We start from the raw sequence: 20,240 nt of genomic DNA on the forward strand, positions 1-20,240 counted from the left end.
AGAACTCCTCCGCGCAGAAGCCTTCATTCAAGATTTTCGACAGGGAAACACAGAGTTGATGTCTTCTACACCAAAACATTCATATGCTTTGTTTTTAGGTCAATTCAAAGATGGATGTTGGATACTGTTGTTGGACTGCGTCATTCAAGCGTACATAACTCACTCACGTGGCAGGACTTTTTATTTTGGGACGTAAATGGATCTCAGGAATTAGTTTACTCTGCATATTTGCCTTTTATGAGCAGCTGCTGTGCTGGCAGTCATTGTAATGTTCAACCACTGTCTCTGGAACGGCTCACCTCTGCCTGTTTTTATTTTCCCCCACCACTTCTCAGCTCTTTGATCAGGAAGGCAGCAAATCCAGCGGCGTTGAAGTTTGCCTCTTTCAGGAGTTTAATCCAAATACTTAAAAAAGCACCTGTAGGTCATATTAGAGCCTTAGCTGATCCTTGGAATGCTTCATGTAAACTCAAAAGAGTGGAACCTCAAAGGTCAACCACAATGGAAATAATGGAATTTTAAATCTGTAAATCTCTGTAAAATTTCTAATGATAGCAGTCTGTCTTTTTTTTTTTTTTTTTTTTGCAATTCCGGTCTTCCTGTATTATTATTATTATTGTCAACTTGGGTTGAATTTGCCATTTTATACTGACCAGCTAAGACAAGAATGAAAGCTTTGTTTTGGCCGTGGCGCCCCAAAAGTCAGCAAAACTGAAATGGCGGGGGAAAACAGTTCAGTTGTAGTTCTCAGCCTTTGTTTTTATGTTTTCAACAATTACATCCAAATATGCAGTTCAATGTATTTAGTACCAACTTGTGGGATTTACTGTGTCTGTTGGTTTGTAAGAGCCCCTGCTTTGTAACGTATGTCCAGAGTTGGGGCACGGATTTCCCCCGTGCTCCTCTCGAGTCGCTGGCACTCAAGCCGATGTCATAGCGGCTACTTGTGCTCACTGCTTACACGTGTCTGTCCCAGTGTGCCGCTCGCCGGGCTCCCTGACCGCACGCCAGGGGTTGCTCTTCGGTCCCCCAGCTGTGAGGAGCCCGGTTCTGACGCGGCCTGTCCCTTTGGCTCACTCGGGATGTTTGACGTGCCGAGCGCAGAGGTCAGCCTGACCTACTTTTTTCCCTTCAGCGGCTCTTCTTGCTAAGCTCCGGCGCTCCTCGGCAGGGGGACGTTGGGAGGGCGGGGGTTTATGCGAGGGAGGAGCTGCTTACACCTCCACTCCTGTCCTGGTGTGTTAAATCACCATAGTTTCTCTGGATGTGTGCAAAGCTTTTATTTATTTTTTTATTTATTTTTTAGGTGTGTGGGAGGCAGCACACCTGCAGACTAAGGTCAGATATTGAAGGGGCTCTGTGGGGGTTGCAGGTAGATGCTGAGTGGCACTTGTGCAGGACCCCTGCAGTGAGCACTGTCTGACTCACTTTATCTTCCTCCCGCAACACTCTTTGACCTCACTTCCCCCCTTTTTTTGTTCTATCTAAACGTGAAGAAATTCCAGGAGAGCATGCATTGCTCAAACCAAACTTTGGGATATCGTAAATGCAGCGTTGGATAATCTCGTCATTGAATTCACAATTATTTATTTTTATAACATTTCTGTTTTGGGTGCAAAACAAGAAAATGTTTAAACGTGTAGAAAATATTTAGACAGATTAATTTTTTGAAATACTGTAATTAATTAATTGTAACTTCCAAACTAAATTTATTAAAAAAAAAGATCAAATTCAAGTAAGTTTTCCTTGTTTAAAGAAACATAGTGCATTATATATTAATGCATATCAATTGTATTTTTCCGATGATGCCAATTTTGTAATGGAGTGTAATAAGCACAATTGAATTTCGATTTTCTATGTCCCCTTACATCGTGTCGTCGCGGACAAAACATTGGAATTGTGTCTCTCGAGCCACGTTGCGCTGCCTTCGAACAAGAGCAGCCGCGCTTCCATCTCTTAAGTGCTCCTCACAACAGACAGTTTGAGGTACAATTTTCCTTTCCCCTCCAGGCACTGACTGCGAGGCTCATTTTATTCTGTCGGGGAACATTGAAAGCATCCTCAGGTTTCCATTGGCATTTCACAGCGGCGCGATTGGCGGCATCACACAACGAGTCTGTCATTATTGTCCCTCCTGTGGTATAATTGCCTTTCGTGTCGAACCATCTCGTGCGCTTGGGGGTCTCGGCTCACTTCCCATCACTCATCTCCAGCGTCCGTTAGTGAACGGAGAACTCTTTTTTTTTTTTTTTTTTTTTTTTTTAGCTTGGCCATCTGTCAATAGCACTCCCAAATAAAATGATGGTGCATGGTGCTCCGTTTTTTTTTTTTCCCGGTGTGTTTCTGTGTGGCCCCGGTGGCTACTTGAGTCTGGCTCTCCATCCCAACGAGACAGCTGGTTGGAGCTCGCTCTTATCCGCTGTGGAGTAGCTTGTAAGCGTGTAATGAGTTAACTTTGGGATGATGATCTGCATAATTTATTTTCTGCCCCCACTGGGCCCGCTGGAGTATTAATTAATATCAAACTCTTGCTACGATCCCATTGTGGGACTCCTCTTGGCTCCTGTTTTTGGCGCATGTGGAATTTCATATGCCGTCATAGATTCCACTTTTTGGGGAAGGACTCTAACCCAAACATTCGGTTTATTTTCCTTGCATATGGTCAGTTTTGACTCGGGCTAAGAATGTCTTCAAAATAATTGTCTAGAGACAATCACAAACAAATGAAACCTGACGAATGACCCTACCGCACCCATTGACCTTATGCAACGAGTGAAAACAGGTTCATGCCAGCCTCCAACTCCAAAAAATACAAGACACACTTTTTCTTTCTTGGAATTTGTTTTTGTACGTCCACTCACCTTCTCCACCTGTCTCTCTTTGTTTTTGCCCCAACAGAACTCGATACGGCACAATCTGTCATTGAACAAGTGTTTCCTCAAAGTGCCTCGCTCTAAGGATGATCCGGGAAAGGTGAGATTGGAACAGCATCCTAAAACCAAAGGCGTAATTCTTGCTTTTACGATATTTGTTGCTTTCATAACAACATTGTTCTTTTTTTTTTTTTGTTAATTCAAAAACTCTCTTCATATGATGCACGCTTACATTCTCACTAATTTTCGTATAATATAACATGTATTTTATATGCCAATGATATTTTCTCAAAAAGAAGACTTTATCCACGCTTTGTTCTCGTAACATTCCGACTGCTTTCCTTTCATAATTAACTTTTTATCTTCATAGCATGACTTTATTCTCATGAAATATTTTTATTCCCACTTCTTTGTAGTTCCTGTTATTGATTTCCATGGGGATCAATAAAGTTATCTATGTAACCTAACCTAAAATAACATGCGATATAATGAAAGAATACACCTGGAGGAGCATGTTTGGTTTGTACCAACAGCTGGCAATAGTCAACATAATTTTTTTTCCTCTTATTTTTCTTTTTTCTTTTTTTTTTGTGAGGCTCATATCATGTCTGTGTTGGAAAAATGTTAACTTTGAATCCCTGCCAGAACCTTGACAGCAGAGAAATGCATGGCACGCTCTTAATCTATTAGGAGCTTGCCTCCCCCGCAGGATTGCATTTCATATGTAAGGAGAGACCTTTTTTTTGTTGTTGTTATTAGGCGAGCTCAGACAGCAGATGTGGGTGAGGTGAGAAAAAGTCAGACTGCCGCAGACCGAGTCAAAACAGGGTTTAAGTAAGGTCGTTTGTCAAAACGCTCGCTCGCTAAAGCATTCGGCACCAATCTCCTACGCTTCACTTGTTTTTTTTCCCTGCTAATGTTAATTTGACATTTGAATCTCAGTGGGACCACCTAGTGTCGGCCCATTTACGTTGCCGTCTCTTGTGACATCAAGTCGATAATTAGCTCCCATCCAACGAGGTGCTTCATGACAGTGCAGCTCCTATATTTAGTCCCGTTTTACACATCCTGTAGGTCTAATCATATGGATCCTAAGCTACGTTTCAGCCCGGCTCTATCTGAGCCTTTGCTACACATGCCGGGGAGAGAGAAAAAAAAAAAATAGGCACAAATAATTACCCTCTCCACACACGCGCGCGCACACACACATACATGCATGGAGAGCCACGCTTGGCTGTGTACGAGAGGATGGGGACTGAATGCTAATTTCGTGTTTTGCTGTAATCCTCTGATATTGACACTCTTGGGAGCTGCTCCACTAAATACAAAATAATCTATTGCTGTATGGATCCCATTCCAGATGCACGGCCAACGTGCTTGCATCCTTAATGTTTAATTTGGAATTTTCCTCACTCCCTTCCCCACCCAGCCCTCTCCCCTCCCCTCTCCCCCCCCCCCCCCCCCCCCCTTGTGCACAAGACAACTTCAAAGAGGCGGTAGCTGCTCTTGATATGTTGCATCAATATTGTAATGTGGCAGGAATATGAAAACTGCTGCTCGGATGAGATAGGAGAAGCAAAGTCTGCGTCTGTCAGTCTGGGAGATGCTCGGGATTAAACGGCGCAAAAATACCACCTGACTGCATGTAAATCGGCAGGCGTGAAGAATTGTGTGCCATACAGAAGAAGATAGCAATCAAAAAAGACAATTAGGATCACAATTTTTATCTGATTACTGAATCGCTCGATGGGATTTGTCATAAATTTGCAAGACGCACATTTTGTTGATTTTCTTTTAGGAAGAAATGTATTTCATGTATTTTGGAATTATCTAACATATAATGCAATAATTTCTGCAAAATTCCAACTTTTTTATTTTTATTTTTTATTGATTTTTTTTTTTTACTTTTTATCATTATTTCTTATTGACTTTATCCTGTAATGCAACACCGGTTATGCTAATGCTCAAAATTTATGTTATAAATAATTTTTGCTGAGAGCAACTGGATTACACTCAAGTGAAAAAGAATTTGAGCTTTTACAGGAACACTCCATGTTTTTTGATAAAGCAGCCCGCTTTGTTATGGCTGAAGAGAAACTGGTGTTTTTTTTTTGCCATTTTCCTGTGGAGCCAACACTATGTTGCAGAATATTTGTGAATAATTTAATGGCTCTTCTTTATATGTTTTCTCTTTTCCTGCCAAATCTCTGGGGGTGGGCGTCGGGGGTGGGGAGGAAAAAAAAATGCAGCAACTCTCTCTTCCCACGAGGGTTAACTTAAAGTGTTCTTCCCCGCACTAATTAAAAGCAACGGAGCTCAGCCCGACTTTTTCTGCGCGACTCCTCGTTTTGAAACATGCATTATAAGACGCACATGGATCGACTGCCGTGACGACGCGCCTCACCTTTATCAATGATGCGGAATTTCTAATGAGGCTGCTGCATTTTTATTACCGTTGTATAACCCCCCCCCCCCCCCCTTTTCTCGGCTTGATTGCGCATGTGAATTATTATTCTCAACCCCTCTGAGGAGCCGTTAATTGACCCTAAAGCTTGGCGCACATTAAAACATATCATTTTCCATACACACACCCCGCACCCCCTCGATGAATATTGGCCAAGCGTGGCTTTTCATTTGAACAATTGCATCCGGGCCAGAGTACGTGAAAAAAAAAAAAATTCCCTTGAACAAGGACAGGCCATTGTGTACGACGCTATTATTTTATGAATACTCACTAAGCTTCTCTGGTGGACGCATCAATTATTCTCTCTGCTGGGGAAGTCATTTTAAAAGGTCCTGATCTCACTTTCTCTTGACAATTGAGATTTTTTTTTCTTATCATAAAATATTAAAAATACATTCGAAAAGCCGCACAGCCTTAAGGGGAACAAAAAACTTTTTTTAGCAAGTGTACGTTGCCTTGGAGGAGCAACACCATTGGAAAAAAAATAAATGAAATGCAGAAGATAAATAATGCAGGATGGGGCTGTCGAATTTCGTACCCCCAAAACTCCCAGCCCACCCTCCTCCAGTCAGCCTGCCCTGCACTGTTCTCTCCTTGATTAGCTTCTTTCGGCCAGGGAGGCTCTTCTTCATTTCCCGGCTTGAGAGCCGTCTTGGCAACAATGCTGCGCTCACCTGAGGCTGAGGAAGTGAAGATTCAAGGAAGAGCTTAGCGGCAGCTGCCCCTCGCCAGCCTCAGTGGAGGAAGCCGAGTCTTTCCTTACTGACAAAAACGTTGTATATCTAAATACAAGACATTGCAAAGTGCTAATGCTCGCAGTCAATGTCAAATCCTATTAGCAGGCTAATAGAACATTACCTATTGTGACATCTCAGTGCGAGCCATGTGCAAATGTGAGGAGAGCATTTTTATTTTATTTTCATGCCCTGACATTGCTCTCCTTTGCCTGCAGGGTTCTTATTGGGCTATTGACACCAACCCAAAAGAGGACGCCTTGCCAACGCGACCCAAGAAGAGGCCGCGGTCTGGAGAGCGGGTGAGTGCGACATGAGGAAGGGGAAAAATCCTGATGTTACTTGTGCAAGTGTACCTAATGAAGTGTCCTGAGACTTTATTACATCCCTTTTATCGCCCTCATTTTTTTTCCCCCCCGCTCTTTCTCCAGCGTTCCTCTTCACACAAACACGCATGCAGACTTTATGTAACTGCCTCGCGAGCCTGTCATGAAGTGGGCGCCTTATTAATAAACGGTGCCCCAGGTAGCCATTACACGCGTTATCATCTGCGCCTCCTCCCTCTTTTATTTATTATTTTACCAACATCAATTAATGCAGCGCACTACTTTGAGCTTCTGGCTTTTTAATTATGGATGGTCCAGCGTTACACACAGGTTTTTAAGCGAGCCGCTCACATTTGAACTGGCCTCGGGGCGTCTCAGCGCTGCGGCCTCAGAAAAGCTTCCCTTACGATGTGGCTGACCACAGTCCTCCGGGAACTGAAAGTTCTGTTAAACCGGGGTTTGGAGGTAGATCTGCGCACATACTAGTCCCGTTGTCCCCGCCAAACTTTACTCAGACATTAAAAAATACCCTTTAAAAAATAGATCTTGCATAAATGTTTTATTGTTGGTTGCCTTTGGTAAATGAGTCAACCATTCATCTATATTGCATACGCAAATATGTGTCCCTGCCACATTTTGACATATTAGCATAAACAATGTATGTCATATTTGTAGAAACGTTTCTTATCTTATTTGCTAACTAATTTCATATAAGTAAAACTAATAAAATAAATATGTAATTATATTATATATGTATATAATAGAAAAAATCATTTTAATAAAAAAATTGTCTGCATTAAAATATCCTATTATATATATTAAAATAGGTTCATTAATTGTACCAATAAAAATTCAATATATTCTACGTATAAGAGGATGATGTATGCCTGCTGTTTGTTTACGGTGCATCTGTGGTGTGCTTGTACGTAGGCATGGCACAAAAGAAAACGACGTGCGTCTGTTCTGTCACTCTTTCCCTCCCCACCAAACAAGAAATTCCATTAAGAGTCTCAGAAGGCACGAGTGAGACTTTGGGAAATCTCATTTAGTGTTTATCATGAATTAAAAATGGTATTGTTGGCAGCCAATCCTCTTAGCGTAAGCACTTTTTCGGAGGCAGAAGGGCACGCCGGAGTTATCTTTGACGACAGCACACGCGGCGGGCACGCGTGACGCGCTTCATGATGACGCTGATGTGCGCTTCTCTTGTCCTCCCGCTAAGAAGCGCACGCTTGAAATGTGACCTAAATAAAAGGTACGGTCTACATTTTGCGGCAGGATGAGAACAAAGGGCAAAATACATCAACCTGCTTGTGTTTAATAATTGGATTATGTTGCATTTTATTTATTTCCTTCCTCTTTGTGTCTCCTCATCCCACGTCCAATCCCCCCCCACATACACACAGGCTTCTACGCCATACAGCCTGGAGTCGGAGTCTTTGGGGATGGAGTGTATGATCTCTGGAAGTGCCTCTCCAACGCTGGCAATCAACACTGTGACTAACAAGGTACTACAGGCGGCCCTCCAGCCTCCAGCTCCCCCAACACGCACCTGGCTATGCGGCTGCACCCTGACCCCGCCCACTTTGCCAACCACCTACTGCACAGTTTCCTCGCAGAGAGAGGAGCACTCCACACGCACACCCGCACATGCCTAGAGCTTATCCGCAACCCACACCAAAATACACAAGGAGGTGTGCGCCGGCACCTGATTCCTGCACAACAGCGGGCTCCCGTTGGATTGCGCTCGGCAACACGATGCCCGCATGGCTGCGTGCAACGTGAAACCTGGCCATCCGATATACATATTGTGCTGATCACGTTATAGTTACAAAATGCCCGTACAGTAGACAATGTAGAAAGCTTGACACAATTCTTCCACTAGTCCGTTAAATAGGTCTACAGCTGGCAAATATTTCAAAAATTGATTATAATATTGAGTACACCATCGATTAATCAGATTAAAGTGTATTTTGCATTGTTAAACAACAAAATGTACATGCAGATAGTATTTGCCCGATTGGGCGTGTGACGAAATAGATGAACGACAGGTACTTCGTTGTGCGTTATTTTTTTAAATGCGAGCGGAAGCGAGAGGAAACAAGGATTTGCTTTTTATTCGTTTTTTTAAAAAAAAGCTTAGGAGTACTCACACATCCACTATGGGGATGGCGAGCTGTTAGCTGCGAGTGTGCCATTCACTTTGAAATTGAAATAGGCTTTTTAACCTTAAGCTCTCATCCTCTGGGCCCAGTGGGGGCAGCTCTCAGGAGTACTTTTAGAAAGCCTACAAGAGTCACTTATTCATTTGCAAGCAGGCATTACCAAAAAAAAAAAAAAAAGAAGAGCGTACAAGCATGCAATCCCCGTGTTGTATACATGCCAGCGTGTGTGTGTGTGTGCGACGGGGCCCTCTTGAGCTCCCGAGTTGTGCGGCGAAGGCCACGATGTCAGCGTGTGTTGTAACTTGTGCGCACATGCACGCAGAGTATGTTAGCAAGGGTTTCCACTTGTTTTGACAAGCACCGCGTCGAAACATACATGCACTTTATTCATGGCTCTGTTTCCTTGGTACACCCTTTTGACAGCTAAGATTCATGGCCATATATCCATCATACGGCTCGAGTGCAAAAACTCAGAAATCAATATGTCTTTGTTGACACATAACACACAACAGTGTTGTTTACAAACCTGTTTGTTTAGTCTGGATGATTATATCATATGTTATAGAATGTGAAGCTTCCAGACTGTAAACAAAGCTCTCGAATGGTGTGGCCATGTCTGTCGTAATGCGTGACACCATCCCTGATTGAAAAATGGATTCTACTTATGTCTCCTGTCTTTCCACTTAGCCACCAGCTAGCTTGCGAGCTAACGGGCTTGGGTCTGGAAATAATCAACTCACAATTGTTAATATGAGTGATGTGATTATCACTGATGTGAATCACGACGCTCAAATTCTTGTATAATGGAAGCGGGGGGACTCCAAAATGTCTCATTCACTTTACACTTAAAATTTTGTCAGATAATAATAATAGTCATTTTAAATAATAAATAATTGCATTAATTTTGCACGTGTTTTTAAACCCAATTTTTAGCGGAAATATGCAACAAAAATCTTCTTTTGTTGATTCTTTTTTTTTTCTTCCTACCATCACGATAAAGTCTGAAGGAGACATGGATGCACGTAGTGTGCAAAGCTTGTTTCTCACCGACCGCCTCGACGCTGTAAACACGTGCCAGGCAGGCCACGCCTCTTTTAGCACGGCGCGCCAAGCCACAGGAATTCCCTGTCTCTGTTTTTCTCCCCCTCTCTTTCTATTCCAGTCTCTGTCCCTCATTCCCGCTTTTGTGCACAGACCAATGGCAGACGCGGAAGGCACCAGCGAGAATCTCTATTCTTTTCTGCGGCCCGTCGGGCATTCCACTCCCTCTCTCTCTCTCTCTCTCTCTCTCTCTCTCACTCTCTCTCTTTTTAGCTCTGTCTGTCTGTCTGTCTGTCTGTCTGTCTGTCTCTGTCCCTCTCTCTCTGTGTCTATCTCACTTGGGACTCACATTTTTCCCCTCCACTGAAGTGGCCATCAACATTGGCATGAATGTGATGAAGCTGTGGCACAGAGGTGTGACCCTGAAGACTTGGAAGTCTGTTTGCCTCCCCCCTCCCTCCCTTTTCTTCTTCAGTCAGGAGAAAGCTAGTTCATCTTTGATTTCCCAACATCTCATGCACTAGATCATAAAATACTTTTTGAACAAAACTTATTACACTGCTGAGAATAGAAGACTTGTTTGCCTGCTAGCTAAAACAGGATGCACACATGCCGATAATCGGGCCAACATTTTCCCTTATGAGCAGTCAGCGAAGCCATGAGTTTTGAATGTATTACCCTGAGCCATTGTCCCGCGGCTGTGGAGTGTCTTCAACTTTTTTTATGGCTCAATCTGCTTGGAAAACAGTCATGATTGACAGTTGTGTTTAATGCAAGCTAAACACGATAAGCGGGCTCAATTTGAGCACTTTCCCGCCCTTCCTTTGAAAATCATCAGACTTGATTGTTGGCTGTCTCTGGATTGTGTATTCCCCCCCCCTCCCTGGAAATAAATATAAATAATGTTTAAATCCAGGTACACATACGGTATATAAATCGTTGGGTAGACTAATAATCGATATGAATATGAGTATCAGCTGTCTATAAATAATTATCCTAAGTGATTGTCCTGCTGGGGGCGATTTATGCGAGAGCATTTTTATTTTTCCTATGGTGATTTTCTCAGAAAATGCTCAAGGCCTGACAATTGTAAATGTTTAAAGCGAGATAATCAGGCCTTCGCTTTTTCTCCCGCCTCCCACTGGTCAATCCCGGTACTGCGAAATTTGGTTTGGAGGAGAAGACTTTCCTCACTATGTTTTTGTGTGCGTGAGCAGCCATCGTCGTGGAAGCGCTCGCACGCATGTGCCTTTTTGTGCAGAAATGTGCACGCCACATGTATGCGAGTCCATATTGCATTTTCTGGGGGTATGCCTAAAACCACAGAGCGGCACGGTTTTAAAATAATCACACTTTACGGGCGAGCGGTGTAAAAATAGATTGCGGCTGGGCAACTTTTATGATTCACTCTGCATAACATTTACGTTTTGCGCGGCACCCTGTTTTTGATTAGCATGGCGAGGCTGATTTTCATTGAGTTCCCCTTCACGCTAATGAACACTGGATCCGAGCCCACACTGAGCGCAGGGAGGCTGCAGTCCCCTAATGAGCTCCGCTCCCTCTCTTCCTTGAACCTTGTTGGATTTCGCGTCTAAGCTTCATCTTGGTTTTTTTTTCATCATGATTTTTCTATCTATCCACCAGCGCACGTATCAAAAGCCTATAATGACGGGGCTGGCCTTCTTTCTAACCAGTCTGGTGGTCAGCCGGGCCAATCTGTTGCCTTTTCCGTGTGGCCTTGGTGGCTCGGTCGGTAGACAAGAGAGACTTCAGTGTCCCGCTGGCCTCCAGGCTCGCGTCTCTGCTGCCTCATTGTGCCCAGCACAGGGCCTGCTCTGTTTCGCTGACTGATGAGCAGAAGCCACCGAGCTGCCCTCGGTCACGGGTGGACACACGCGCGTGCACGTGCACACACACACACCGATCCAAAGAAACAACGTCAGTGCATTGCTGTCATTCCTTTTTCTCGCAACAGTAAATAAACCCCATGCGCTAGTTCCCAAATACTTTCTAACTCAATATGTGGGATTTTCCTAATTTGGTGGAATTTGCTAACATTGAACACAGTTTGGTCCAGTTTTGTAAAGACTTCAAAGACATTTTTCCCATCAGCACACAAAAGCCACGGCGCCTTGAGATTTGAGTTTAATTTGTTCTGTGAACATGCTTGTCATTCAAACCTTTCTTTTTAAATTCATGGTAATACAATTTACAATTCCAGCCTCCCAAAAAAACACAACACAAATAGCTGTAATGTGTTTACTGTCACAATAACCAAGTTCTTATGACTTTTGAGGTATATTTTGTGCACTATTGCTCATGAGTTAAAATGAAAGTTTGTTGGAGGGTGATTAAGATTGTCTTGCTGAAGTACTTCGGATGCTTTTTGCCGCTCTCATCGAAAGGTCAGCGTCGGCGGCAACTCCGAAAATCCTTTGTTGGCCGTCTCAAACGGATTCGCGGTCGGTGAGCAGATGCGGCTGACATCGCCACCAGTGTGACCTTTACTGATGGGAATATCTCCGTTGTTTCGAGATGGCATCCAACTCCTCTTTCACATACACACACAGAGAAAAGCCATTATGACATTGTTTCCAACACATCAGATTATCTCGGTGAACTTCACAGCCATCATCATCGTCGGAACGCACCATTAGCAACAATTGAACTGTGATTTGTGCGTGTGTGTGTGTTTCAAGGTGGCACTCTACAACACGGACCAGGAAGGGAGCGACAGTCCGAGAAGCAGCCTTAACAACAGCCTGTCCGATCAGAGCCTGGCCTCCGTCAATCTCAACAGTGTGGGCAGCGTGCACAGCTACACGCCGGTAAGATGGGGCCACACCATTTTTTCTTCTACTTTTATTAATGTGATCCAAAATATGGTTGACTGGAGTGTTGAGAAATGAACGGCAATACGAGCAGGGCTACGCCGACCTTTAAATAATAAGCTGTTGCTGCAGCGAAGAGGAACAATAGCTGTTACTTTTTCATGTTCACTGACTCACACCACAACATGATTCTATGCCTTAAGAGCGTCTCACTTTTTTTTTTTTTTTTTTCGTCTCTCACGCAAATGCTCAAAATTGCTGTAAATAGGGCACATAAACACACACTGTCATTCACACACACGGACAATTTAGAGGCTTGAATGAATCTAACATGCATGTGTTTGGAATCTGGGGGAAAGCAGAGAAAAATATCGTGAGGACCTGTAATGAGATTTGACTCGGCGCCTCCTAGTGAGTTATCGTAAACAAAAAAATAATAAAACCAATCGCCTATATTATAACAATTAAAGGATTACATTCATTCAACAAGTCAATCAATTAATAACAATTGAAGGATTACATTCATTCAACATTGCAGGTTTTTTTTTGTGAGTCACTTTTAAGTCTGCACAAATGAGGATGAACACAAAAACAATTTCAATTTTTAAAATAGTGTTACCAGGAATAATTTGTTTGAAATATTTTTGTTGCTTTGCAAATTTAATTATGAGAAATAAAAATTTTATAATTTGCCTATTTTCATTCACCACAAAATCAATAAATGTCCCAAAATGTTAAAAGGCTCTCTTAAGGGTTTATAAAAAGTTGACTATGCAATAGAGTCCTGGCTTCAAGTACGACTTTTGAAGACTTGGCTTCATTTGTATCTGCCAAGCTGCACTTTTCAAAGCAATAAAATGAAGCCAGGTGCTTTTCAAACCTGCTGTGCGTATACATATTTTATTTAATGATAATAATGAGGGATTTGGGGCACTCAGCACAAAGCAAAAAATAACCTACCTTGTCCCAGTGGGAAGGGTGTAATTTGCTAGCTGCACAACCCCACCCCACCCTCTCTGTTTCTTAACTTTAACTTTATTCTCATTGTGTATGCAGCAGCCTACTTGTATTGCTTCCAATATCGGCAAACTGATGCAATCTCTTGCGACTATGAATGTCTCTCACACGCACACAAAATCAATACAAAGCTAATAATCTCCTTTTTGACTGAAACGGACCGAGACGTATTCAATTAAAATGTTGATCCCCACAGTTTTGTGCATGTTAGGTTAACTCAAGGCCTGAAATGTGTGAATGTGATTATGTAAGGTTGTTTGTCGATCGGGGGCTTTCGATTGACTGGCGACCCCTCCATTACGTTTCTCCCACCTTAAATCAGTTGAGGTAGGCCCCACGTGTTGTCGTTTAACGGGCGGGAGGCGACACATGCCAGACTTGGCCTCATTTTAACAACGTCCTGAATGTAAGGAAAACTAAAACTGGTGATAAACAGTTTCACACTTTGCACAATTGATTACTGTTCAGTCGTGACACATTTTCACACATGTATAATATATGCCTAAACAAATCTATGAATTCACTTTACGGGCTCGTTAGTCTAGTCGTAATTCAGCGATAATTTGCAAAAATCCATTCTCTTGTCATTTGACCAATGGGAAGCTGCCAGTTTCTTCTACTTCCTTTTCCCTACGCACCTGATTAACCCGAGACTTGAAATCGTAAAATCTGATACTCAAAGGTCACATTGTTGCCCAATACTAGTGAACCAGATGACAAGACACATTTAGTATTGTTGTGAGGTAGATGTAGGTAGTTTGTTGCCATTTTGTAGAGTTGACATATTTGGCATGTTAGTGGAACATTCCATGAAGCAAAGATGGGGGTTTTTGGAACTATTCCAAATTGGCAACTTTCCATGGGAATTAGGTGGGAATTGTAGATGAGGTGTCATTTTAAGTCATAAAAAGAAACATTTTGTGGGTGGGTGCAAAATGCCCACATTTTCTATTATCATCGCTTGTAAGTTAAGATACAGCTGTACTTAGCCCCTATTTGGCGTTTATCATTATGGTCAGCTGTCCTCAAGGCAACATTATGTAGTTTGATGTCGTTGAATTCACAGCATGCTAAATCAACTTGATCAGAGCTTCCTAAGAAACATCTTCTGGGTACATTCTCTTTGATCCACCGCAGCCGCTTAGAAATCCAAATGAAACAATAGCGTTGGCAAAGGGTGGTCTCGATCCCACATTTCATCTGATCAAGAACCGCCTCAGAGGATGCGTTCAAAGAAGCCGGAGGTGGAGAGCGCCGCTCGGGGTGGACACGCTCCTGAGCTCCAAGCTCAGGAAGCGCAAAAAGGCGAAGGGAGTGATTGTAGCCGCACGCTTCTGGAAGGCAGACAAAGGCTCTTCTTCTGATGCCCTCCCACCAGAGATGGCCCCTCTCTCTTTGGTGTGGTCCTCCCATGTTCCCTTGCTCCAGGCACCAGCCATCGATCGGCTCAACCTGATGGATGTGCTGGCTGGCTTACGCGTTCTTACAGAAAAGACTCCAGCTTTATTATCGCTTCTTTTCCGAGATAGGAAGGTGTTAGCATACCTGTGTACGTGCGCATTTGTATGGATTGACAGCTAATCCATATGATCGGTATTGGAATTGTCATCATAAAACCCTCATTTGTATGTTTTAATGCGAGTGCTGGTCCTCGGTGGACAGGTCCAGTCTCAGTTCCCTTCTGAGATGATCAATCCCTTAGATTCAAACTCGTGGCTGGGGATCGCGACTCGCCATCTCTCGCCCAGCATATAACAGTCAAATGGTGTCTCATTTGCACAAGCTAATGCTATTGATTTTCCCTTTAAATACATTTTGGTTTGCCACCTGAGCATCGGCGTAAGTGTTGAGGCCAATCGAATTTATGATATTGTATATAGCTGTGAGGCAAGGTGGCAAGCACTAACCTGGATTGTTGCACTTTGGTTAATCACTACTTCCACCAAGCACAATAAGGCAGTCTTGTTTCGCCAGCACACACAAACTCCAATATTCTGTGAAATATGGCATTGCTGCTTTTGGCGCTTTTTCGACGACCAGATGAGCGCAGCAAGTATCTCTGAGAAAGCGTTTTGTATTATTCATGAGCGTGTTTCATCATTGTATTGCGCCGCTCGTTGGCACTTCCCCTACAGACTGAGCGCCACGCAGCCAAACTTTAGCTTAGCTTGTTGTTTACTTTCACAAATGAATCGTCCAGCGTGCCCTTTAGCGGGGAAAGATGAGGGCTCACTGTAACGTGACCTTATGACCTTTTGACTTTTTCCCTCTTAACTTTGTAATTGTCCTCCCTCCCCACCAGGTGAGCAGTCACCCAGAACCCGTGTCTCAACCTCTGAGCCTCCAACAACCCCAGTCCCAGTACAACATGCCCGACAGAGACAAGCAGGTCATGTTCTCTGAATTTGAAGATCTCAGTGCCTCCTTCCGCAGCCTTTACAAGTCCGTTTTTGAGCAGTCCTTCAGCCAACAAGGTAAGTCTGATCTCTCTAAAAGATTCATTCTTATGATTAAATCTACTTTGGTCTAAGTGGAGCTCCTACATACATATGTATTCTGTGTATACGGTATATTTAAGATATATTTTTAAAAATGCATAATATTGCTCCTTTAAAATGCAAATATTTGATTGAAGCAAACAAGGAAGCCACAATTAAGGCACCCGTCTTTTTTGTTTCACATTTGTCAAATTTTGTCATTTGTCAGCCCGGCGGCATCTGTTCCCCGTCAGCGCTGAAATGTTTTCCCCATGCCGGCCACGTCTCATCCGGGAAGCGAGTCCAATCCCCCTTGTAATTCTGTTGCGCTGAGCTTCATCTGTCACCGTGATGGAGACATGTTCTACTGTAATACGTAGCAGCAGCAGAGTGAATATGTGGAGAGTAGCTTTCCCCCAAAAAAAGAAAAAGCCTGTGGAACAGTCCCACTAGAACAAAATGCAGTTTTGCTCCTAATCTGATTGACTGATAAACAAAGAGCGCTTGACAAGCGGGTTATGAGCAAAGTCGTCTGAGCTTTCTGTGTATAACCTACTTTTCACCAATCAAATGCAATTCATGCTTTTCAAAGAGTTCCTCTCCTTTTAATCTATCATCCATGTTTCATTAAAGTTGCTACCTTTTTTTTTTTTTTCTACGTGTGGATGCGCATCCATCCCCTCGTCAGACAAGCTCCGGCAATTAAAAAGCGTAAATAATCTAGCCGGAGGATTTCACATGCGGGCCGCCGTGTCGACAGCAAGCTAATTCGCCGTCTTTGATAATAGGTAATGAGCTGGCATTATTATTCTACTGCCGCAATAATTGCTTTCTCTACTTCTCCGCTTGGACAATGGTGGTTCTGATAAAAGAGATCCACCTTTGGCACCTTTTTTTGCATGATGATTGTGGAAGCCTAAAAGACACTTCACAGGCAGGGTTTCGACGTAAATATGGAAAGGGACTTTATAAATTTACATGTCTTGAAAAGTATTTAAACTAGAAAAATATTTATGTTTCTAAGTGATTCATTTACAGTAAAGCCGCCAGTATTTGTTCATTGCAAAAACTGAAATTGCCCAACGGCAAAGAACTCTTTTTGTCCTAATGAAGTTCCTCAACTTACCTCATTGTTCTTTGGCACCAAGTTGCCAGCAGATGGCACCAAAGCAAGACCGTTTCTGTGCGCGAGCGCATATGTGTGCGTCTGACTGGTGAACCTCGGCATGCTGAGTCACCGTGTGAGTCAAGAGAAAGGCAGCTGGAGTGTCTCAAGCGTGCAGCTACTTAAACACGGGAGCCATATCCCATTAGTCTAAGAGCAATGGTTTGCTTTCTTTGGTCCAAATAAGTCGCGTTTCTAATCAAAGTGCCCCGACGGGGTTGTTTTATAAAAACAGCTTTAATCTTTTGGTTTTCAGAAAGTGCAACATGAATAGTGTGCATTTTCTTAGGGGGAGGGGCTGCAAAGGTAGCAGCTTGAATAATCCGAAAGTAGTGTAGGATATTTTAAAACGTGCCCATTCTTTGAATACCACTAGCAGGATCCCATGTACCTCGAGTGGCGCCCATTAAGTTAACAATCTGACTTGTTTACAAGCTACTTGTAGTTGTGTTGACTTGCTGGAAGCAAATCAATAACTTTATCCTGTTAGCTGCCAATGCTATCGCTAATGTTGTCACACTACTGAAGCACACTGCATCACAGTATACAAAATTGTCCTTTTGTAATTTGAGGTATTTAGGTTCTGGTTCTTTAGGCGTCAAGGGACAGTTTCTTTAGGTTTTATTATGTGGTAATGATTATTGAATATGGTTAAGGAAAATGTATTTTATTGTGTTTATTTAATGCTGCAGAGTACAGTTGAAAGTTGCCAGAGATATTGATACAGAAAGTGAATTTCAGCTTGGGGAAAATTGTCCTTGTCCTTGATGAACTTTACTAGCTCCAGTAGAACAAAGACTGGCAATGGCGCAGCTTATTAAATGTGATTTCCTGCTTTTCCCCATCCTTGTGTGATGCTATCTTTGGACCGCCGTGTGTCCGGTGACCACAAGAGCAGTACGAGGACATCAGAGGGTCTGGGAAATGTGTTTGTTTGACGTCATTTGTCACCATTTTCTGTCATTTTATTGACGGAACACTTTATCTCCTGTCAGTCACCGCAGAGCTGCAACAAATTGTTTTCATGCTCGATTAATTTGCCAGGGAGAATGGACCATCCCCGGCCACAACATGAGGTGTGCAAGCGCAATCTAATGAGAGCCAATGTCTCTTTTAACGAAAAGAAGAATATGATAAGAACAACAAAATTAAATGTTAGAAACAACTCAGTATGATGCAAATTAATGAGTCTACATTCGACAACCATAGCAACGTTTTTTTTTTTTTTTTTTTATGACTGAACATTTAGAAAGGTGGAGGTTTGCACTGGAAAAATGCATCGTGCAGAAATTATTATTTTTTTTGTATCATGCACAGCCCTGTTTGTAATAAGTGTCTGTAATGGCCAATAATGACATTGTGCGTTGTTGTGCTTTCCAGGCCTGATGGGACTACCGTCAGACACACCGCAGCAGACCCACACGTCCTGCTCCTATCAGCACTCCCCCAGTGGCGCCATCAGCACGCAGAACAACCTGTCCAACAACCAGCCCAACAGCCACTCCAACAACAGTGGCCAGGTCCCCCTCTCCCACCCGGCGCAAGCCCACCCCGGACACGGCTCCCCGCACACGCAGCACCTCCCGCAGCACGCCGGCCCGCACAACCAGCACGGCCAGCACCCGCAGCAGCACCCGTCCCACGGCCAGCACCCGCAACAGCACACGCCGCATCCCGTCCAACACGCGCAGCACGGCCAACACCCGTCGCAGCATCAGAGCCTCTCCCACCAGCCGCATCCCGCCCAGCAGCAGATGGCCTGCAATCCAGGTAACCTGGCCCGAAACCGCCGTCTTGTTTCTCTTCGTCACGCACGCACAGACCAGAGAAGGTTGCTGAAATGGATTTTGCATCTTGTTTGTAGTCGCTAAGCGTGGAGATGCTGTTCAAGGTGCTAAACAATAAATCATAGCTCTTTATTATCTGAGGGGAGAACAAAGCCAACCAGCAGTCTTGGGAAGGATTTGCACAGTAAAATGGCGCCTCCTAATGGACGCTTTACACATTGAAATTCAATCAGCGCATTTGTTAAACTTAAGCTGTTTTCATGAGCATTTTCGAACCAATCAGCGCTATTTTATCTAAAAATAAATTAAAGGTATTTTACATTTTCATTAACTTTTACTCTAAAATATATTATTCATGTTTGTAGTCCATTTGGCTACAGAAATGTTTTAAAAATCAATTTTAAAAAAGCTAATTAATTTTTTTTTTTTTTTAAGTTTTCATGTCCCCATTGAATTTTGCGTCGAGAAACTGAAATTTAAAATTTTACTAGGTTTACTTTCTGACTGGTACCCAAATCTGGACGCACTGAAAGAAAGCTGCCGCATTGCGAGCAGCTATAACTGGGCGGATGTGGACCTGTCACCTTTCCAAGGTAGACGACGTTTGGAAAATGTCAAAGAAACTCACAGCACTGTGACCTCAATGACTTTTTTTTTTTCAATTTTGCCCGCTCAGGGTTGCGAGAGAGCATGAGGCAGGCCGAGTTGAACAACTGGTCGCTGGAGCCCACACAGATTGCCGACCTGTGCTCGTCCATCAACCAGTTCTTCGCCCGCACCGGGGTCATCCAGCCGCAGGGGACGGTGCAGCCGGCCGTCTGTCACGCGCCCATGCACCCAAACAAACCCAGCCAGCACCTCGGCACAGGTATGACACCCGACACCAGTGTTACCTTGCTCGCTTGTGTTACTTGTGCACATGTGGATGCCACTTAAAAAAAAGGGTCATTTCTCCACTAAATCTGCATAATAGTTAAATTGTCAATAGATTTTTGTAGTGAGACCAATTAAGAGAAATCATTGCTAAACTTTTTCTATCATTAATGTGACCTATAACCTGTACAACTCCATTGAGTTTAATAAAAATAAGCAACTGCTATTATGTGGTTGCAAAAGTTTGACTTGGTTATGGTTGTGTGTCTCGTTAGGAAATCTCTACATGGACTCCAGACAGAGCATGTCCATGATGGGCCCCCCGGGGTATCCCCACATGCCCCCCATGAGCAGCGCGGGACCCACCATGACTGGTGAGACAGACGGACGGGTGGTTGAGTGATCAGCACTTGTGCCTCACAGTTGGGAATCAAAACTTGCCTCCAGCTTTCATTTGTGGAGTTTGCATTCCAAAAACATACGTGTT

At 43.4% G+C, this 20,240-nt stretch overlaps 1 protein-coding gene across 3 annotated transcripts in view; it reads left to right on the top strand.

The window, feature by feature from the left end:
- foxj3 (forkhead box J3) overlaps window positions 1-20,240 on the top strand; it is a 67,404-nt gene that overhangs the window by 42,979 nt on the left and 4,185 nt on the right. For all 3 annotated transcript variants that reach the window (XM_037252670.1, XM_037252669.1, XM_037252671.1), the window contains 9 exons: window positions 2,899-2,973; window positions 6,290-6,373; window positions 7,804-7,905; window positions 12,303-12,431; window positions 15,754-15,925; window positions 18,474-18,863; window positions 19,372-19,473; window positions 19,557-19,748; window positions 20,029-20,127. In XM_037252670.1, the coding sequence (XP_037108565.1) occupies window positions 2,899-2,973; window positions 6,290-6,373; window positions 7,804-7,905; window positions 12,303-12,431; window positions 15,754-15,925; window positions 18,474-18,863; window positions 19,372-19,473; window positions 19,557-19,748; window positions 20,029-20,127 (1,345 nt within the window). The remainder of the gene's footprint in view (window positions 1-2,898; window positions 2,974-6,289; window positions 6,374-7,803; window positions 7,906-12,302; window positions 12,432-15,753; window positions 15,926-18,473; window positions 18,864-19,371; window positions 19,474-19,556; window positions 19,749-20,028; window positions 20,128-20,240) is intronic.

The sequence above is a fragment of the Syngnathus acus genome, chromosome 5, assembly GCF_901709675.1.
Source record: "Syngnathus acus chromosome 5, fSynAcu1.2, whole genome shotgun sequence".
In the NCBI taxonomy this organism is placed as follows: domain Eukaryota; kingdom Metazoa; phylum Chordata; class Actinopteri; order Syngnathiformes; family Syngnathidae; genus Syngnathus; species Syngnathus acus.